The sequence below is a fragment of the Spinacia oleracea genome, chromosome 6 (genome assembly GCF_020520425.1).
Source record: "Spinacia oleracea cultivar Varoflay chromosome 6, BTI_SOV_V1, whole genome shotgun sequence".
In the NCBI taxonomy this organism is placed as follows: domain Eukaryota; kingdom Viridiplantae; phylum Streptophyta; class Magnoliopsida; order Caryophyllales; family Amaranthaceae; genus Spinacia; species Spinacia oleracea.
This window is the reverse complement of record NC_079492.1, coordinates 9,467,433-9,473,255: the sequence shown is the minus strand read 5'-3', so window position 1 is coordinate 9,473,255 and position 5,823 is coordinate 9,467,433. Positions and strand designations below refer to the sequence as shown.

The 5,823-nt window shown below is 48.6% G+C and overlaps 2 protein-coding genes across 2 annotated transcripts; both read right to left on the bottom strand.

Annotated features, from left to right (window-relative positions):
- Window positions 1-279: 279 nt before the first annotated feature.
- On the bottom strand, window positions 280-2,022 carry LOC130462461 (uncharacterized). The gene is made up of 3 exons (XM_056830696.1): window positions 1,702-2,022; window positions 1,415-1,605; window positions 280-1,339 (listed from the first exon to the last, which is right to left on the bottom strand). The coding sequence occupies exons 1-3, from the start codon at window positions 1,820-1,822 to the stop codon at window positions 746-748; spliced, it is 906 nt and encodes a 301-aa protein (XP_056686674.1). The 5' UTR covers window positions 1,823-2,022; the 3' UTR covers window positions 280-745.
- Window positions 2,023-2,733: 711 nt separating this feature from the next.
- LOC130462462 (uncharacterized) lies at window positions 2,734-4,987 on the bottom strand. Its single transcript, XM_056830697.1, has 3 exons — window positions 4,678-4,987; window positions 4,364-4,531; window positions 2,734-3,059 (listed from the first exon to the last, which is right to left on the bottom strand). Exons 1-3 carry the CDS (start codon window positions 4,821-4,823, stop codon window positions 2,984-2,986), a joined length of 390 nt encoding a protein of 129 aa, XP_056686675.1. The 5' UTR covers window positions 4,824-4,987; the 3' UTR covers window positions 2,734-2,983.
- Window positions 4,988-5,823: the final 836 nt, after the last annotated feature.

Genomic DNA, 5,823 nt, shown 5'->3' with positions numbered 1-5,823 from the left:
TTCGAAACTTTGAAACATAGGGTGTTTGCTAAAAAGCGCGGCGGCACTAATGTTTGGCCGGCCAGTCCGTTTGACGAGCATGTCTAGCGGCAATCATACCTATTGATTGACTTGCGTCAATCAATATCGTCATAGACACGCTCGCCAAAGAAAGTGACGACCAAAGTAGGGCCTAGCGCATGCTCAGTTGCCAGCGGCACCAAACACTTCGAAACAAAGGTTGCTTGCTAAAAAGCGCGGCGGCACGAATGTTTGGCCGGCCAGTCCATTTGACGAGCATGTCTAGCGGCAATCATACCTATTGATTGACTTGCGCCAATCAATATCGTTATAGACACGCTCGCCAAAGAAAGTGACGACCAAAGTAGGGCCTAGCGCCTACTCAGTTGCCTGCGGCATTAACGTGCTTAGTGTACTCTCGGATGCACCTTGGCAACCATACCTATTGATTAAGCCTATTAAGCCTATTGATCAAGGAATAATCAAATTATGAAGAGCAAGTAAATGCGAGATAGGAGAAACATCAAAAAACCTATTTACTTATAAAACAACGCCCGTAGAAAGGCGTGTGAAAGTAGCTCAGAATTCCTGACCAGGAAAAAGAAAGAGAATTGTTGTGTGCTCAGCAGGCACAATGATACAGACGCCATCAGCGCCAAAACTTTACAACATAATTGTTTTTGCCCTTAGGCACTGGAACGCTTGAATAAAATTTTTTTTAAAAAAAAATAGGAAAGGAAGCAAATCAGGGGGCGGCCGCATCGTCCTCATCATCAGATGATACAAACTCAGGGGGCGGCTGACCAAGACGTTCAGCAGCCAACACAGCGGCACTGTGCTCCATTCGCCGCTGGAACCACCCAAGATCATACTCTGACATGTGGCTCTCCCAGGCGTGCTTAACAGCGTCCTTGGTCGCTTGTTCCCCCTGATCATAGGATTCCAGAAGACGCTCACGCAAGGTGCGAACTTGCGATCTGGCCGTCTCTAGCTCCCCACGAAGATGCTCGGCTTCCTCAGCCGCCTCCTTGACCTGAGGGTACTCCCGCAACTGGTCCTGAAGCGCCCGTATTTCCGCCGCCGCTGTCTTGGCTTCCTCGACCATTGCCACCATGTCCTTGTCCTGCGCCAAGATCTTCTTAAGCAGCTCGGCCTTGTCAGATCTCAACGCAGCCACCTCCTTCGCTTGAAGGTCTATGGTCGTCTGCATCTGCAGGCGGACCTCTTCAATGGACTTGAACGCATAGTCACCATGGTGGGTGGACTCAGCCACCTGAGCTTTGAGCTCCTCAGCAGTGCGGGCCTTCCAGCTCTTGCAGAATTCCATGCGGCAGAACAACTGCAGAAGAAGCTACATATTAGTAAATGACTCTAAAAGGGAAGACAAGTACAAGCAAGTTGGAAATAGACTTACGTCGAGAAGAGTGGCCTGGATCGCACCAAACTGGGCGTCAGTCTTGCGGCCAGGAAGAGAAGCAACATACTCAGCGGGGACGGCCTTAAAAACCTTGCGGCATATAGCCACCCTATCCTTTGACGAATAGTGTGGAGTAGCAGGTACGTTCTCATCCTCGGCAGCAGCTGCATCCTTCCCTTTGTCTTTGGCTATAGGAAAAACAATGGCCTTAGGATGACGCGGAGAGTAAGAAGAACTGCCAGAGGAGGCTCGATACGTTTGAACGACGTTCGAATAATACTTACCGCCCGAAGACCTAGCTCGGCGGGCCACCTCCGCCGGTATCTGAGAGCGGACGTCGGCCGGGATTCCCGAAAGAGGGTCCTCCACCAAGTCCACCACCAGAGACGGCTTGTCCACGCCCATCTCTTCGTCATCAGGGCATCCCCCCTCAGCAACCTTCGACTCGTCTTTCTTCACGAGACGGCGAGGTAGGGGTTTTGGCTTCTTGAAGGTACTCGGAGTCTCCGAGCCAGCCGGCACAGCTCTCTTCTTCAGCTGGGACAGAGTCGTCCCCTTCTTCTTCCCTGACGCCCTAGCCGCGTCCTTAGCTTGCTAAAAAAGATAGGACAGTCAAATATTATTCCTCGTCATCTATCGCAAGTCACTCACCATGAAGTGGCTCGTCATTAAAAGGACGCCCGTCTTCAAAATGACGAGGCGTACCTCATCGATCACAAGCCACTCACAGGATAGTGGCTCGTCATTAAAAAGGACGCCCGTCTTAAAAATGACGAGGCGTACCTTATCAATCGCAAGACACTCACAAGATAGTGGCTCGTCATTAAAAAGGACGCCCGTTTAAAAAATGACGAGGCGTACCTTATCAATCACAAGTCACTCACAAGATAGTGGCTCGTCATTAAAAAGGACGCCCGTCTTAAAAATGACGAGGCGTACCTTATCAATCACAAGTCACTCACAAGATAGTGGCTCGTCATTAAAAAGGACGCCCGTCTTAAACATGACGAGGCGTACCTTATCAATCACAAGTCACTCACAAGATAGTGGCTCGTCATTAAAAAGGACGCCCGTCTTAAAAATGACGAGGCGTACCCTATCAATCACAAGTCACTCACAAATAGTGGCTCGTCATTAAAAAGGACGCCCGTCTTAAAAATGACGAGGCGTACCTTATCAATCACAAGACACTCACAAGATAGTGGCTCGTCATTAAAAAGGACGCCCGTCTTAAAAATGACGAGGCGTACCTTATCAATCACAAGTCACTCACAAATAGTGGCTCGTCATTAAAAAGGACGCCCGTCTTAAAAATGACGAGGCGTACCCTATCAATCACGAGTCACTTGAAAAAACGCTAACTAAGGGGCCCGTCAATAAAAAGTGACGAGGCCTACCTTAGCAAACACGGGTCAGATATCAGGATATCGGCTCGTCACTAAAAAGACGTCCACTATAGACGCTGGACGGGAGAAGTTTAACTTGCAAAAAAGAAAAAAAAAACGACAACCTAAGAGAATACTCACCTTCTCCTCCAACTCGGCCTTGGCTTTCTGCATCTTGGCCTCATAGATGTCCGCCATCCAATCGGTCATATCGCCCTTCCCAATATCCGCCGCCGATAGCTTGCTCATTCCTTCCTCTGTGAACAAAAGAAATCCAAAGTTAGAAAAAATGAATAGACCAACGCAGAACGGCACATAAATTGGCATACAACCTCGAGTCATGGAATATCCTAAGCCTACGGCCGCTAGAAAGGCCTCGTTCCGAAACTGGCTAATGTGCGGCAACCACTCAGCCGGCACATGGAAACTCTTATCCACTGTTAAGTGGTAAGTGTTGGCCCTGAACAGGACCATTATCTGATCCCACTCTTCGGCAGTAAGGGGGGGAAGGGGCTCGTCACGATCCATGAAGTTGGCATCACAGTTCCAACGGCTCATTCTCTCATACATCTCCTGGTCGTCGGTATAAAACACGACCCACCTCTTCCTCCACATATGCCACTTGCTGAGCTTGCCGACCACTGTCTGGTAGGTACCACGGCTGCTCAGATTAAACCACCCTTTGGCGGCACTGGGGGAACGAGAGAGGGAGACCAGATGCAGAAAGGCGTTGAAGGACGGCTCCACGTCGTTCAATGCACATTTGGCAATGTAGCCAAAGATATCCGCCCATGAGTTGGGGGTCAGCTGGGCCACCCCAATATTGAAACCATCTAACACCTCCACAACGAAGGGGTGTGGAGGGAATCTCATGCCGAGTTTGATTGACGCGGCATACACAGGGAATTCTCCCTCGGCAAGCAGGCTGACGGTCGAGTCCAGACCGGCCGGCACGCGCATTTGGTACCCTTCCCCCACGCAGAGGTCATCCCTCATCTTGGCTCCGTGCCTGTCTAGCCACCGCATCCAGCCCACGTCTGGGTGAATCTCTGACGGAAGCAATTGGGCCTCCTCCCGTCCTCTGGGCCTAATAAGCTGGGGAGCAGCTTCTTGTTCCTCGGCGGCCGATGACAATGGAGCGACGCTTGGCTCCCCCACTGCCTGGCTCGCTCTACCCTCCGACGAGCTTGCCGCCTGCTCCCCCGCCTCGACGTACTCGTCGATCTCTTGAAAGAGTTCGGCAAATTCTTCGTCGACTGCCGAGGCGGTGGAAGAATATCTCTCCCTAGGAGGTGTCGATGCTTCTTCCCGCAAGCGCAGGCGCGTCGGATCTGCCGTTTGCTTGGTTCTAGCCATGCCTTCTGCATAGTGAACGAAGCACGGCTTAGGGGTGACCAACAATGAAGAAAAAGACGCGATTGGACGTCCGCCCCGACAAAAGATGAACGGCGGAAAAATCTTAAATAAAACCTTTAAACCCTTACCCAGTACTAAGAGGTCGGCCGCTAACAAAGGGAAAAATGACGAGAGGATAACAAAAACAAGAAAGGCGAAAACTAACCTTGAAAGATCTGCGAAGTACTTGGTGAAGAACAGGATGAGTTTCGCGAAGAACGAGATGAGTTTCGCGAAGAACGGGATGAGTGTGACGAGGAAAAGGATGAGTCTCCTGGTGGCCGGAAATCGCCTGATGGTGGTAGGAACACGCCGGAAATCGCCTATGAAAGCTCTGTGAAAATGAAATGTAAAAAATGAAATTTACCCCCCCTCACCTCTATATATAGGGAGGGGCAAAATGGAGAAAGGTGACACGTGTCACCATCTCAACACCTGACCCAAAGATGAAGATGCAAAACAAGAGTCAAGAAGCGATACCCGGAATGTGTTTCCAGAAATGCCCTTCTTGAGGGGCAAATGTTGTGGGCAAAATTACCGTGCCTTCGTGTACCAATGAGGACGTGACACATGGCACGTATTGCGCCCCCTAAAGCAGAAATCATACGAAGTCTACTCCGAGGCATGGGTATTAATCTAGGTATCTACAGTGTATGTATTTAAGTGTGTATAAATGTATGTATAAAACCTATACCTGGAAAGGGGCTTAATTAGTATGTATCCCAAGTGAATGACTAAGCACAATAGGCCCAAACAGCCCACTATTGCCAAAAGAGGCCAGAGAATTGTAAGGAGAAAGGACACGTGTCCTCCTCCCATTCCCCAGCCAATCATGTAAGGGGAATATTAGGTCATTCCCCCAAAAACCTAGTACTATAAATATTCCCACTTCCCTAGAAAAAAGGGTCACAATCAATACATTCGAGAGCAATTACTGCTCTGCCTTCTCTCTACTTTCTCTCTCTATAAAAATACAATCTTGTTTAATCTGTAAAAGTTACCAAGAAACCTCCCAGGTATCTCACCGGAAAAACCCCACAACAATATCGATCAATAAAAACGAAACATAACTTAATTTTTAAGATGGTACAATAACATACACGATTATACGTACGGACATAAACGTAAACGTACACATACACATACACATACACTGATACCCATTACTAGTAGTAGAAGTAGAAGCAGTACATCTCCCTACTACATATACGTGAGGAATAAGGAGGGCAGCTTCATTTATTCAATTCACAGATATATTAATTATATTGGAGGATCGAAATAGACGTCAGATCGCCGAATATCATCGGTCTATTAAGTACGCGAAACAAAGGGAAGGCTTATACATTTGAATGAGTATGAAATACTTGGAGGAAAACCGCTAAATTCAGGGACAGGAGTGCAGTGATAGGGAGAACAACACCCATCGACATATGGTACGCATGAATCGTCCTTATTATGACAAGTGAGAGCATTGCTATGAATAATCTCTTCAAGCATAATGCTTGAGAGGAGGGGGTCAGGGAATTGGTGGTGGACAGCCGGCTCGACACCCATGGTGAGTTGTGGTTTTGTAGCAACCACCATTAAGGTTACCAAAACTACCAAACTCACTGCGCTCTTCATCTC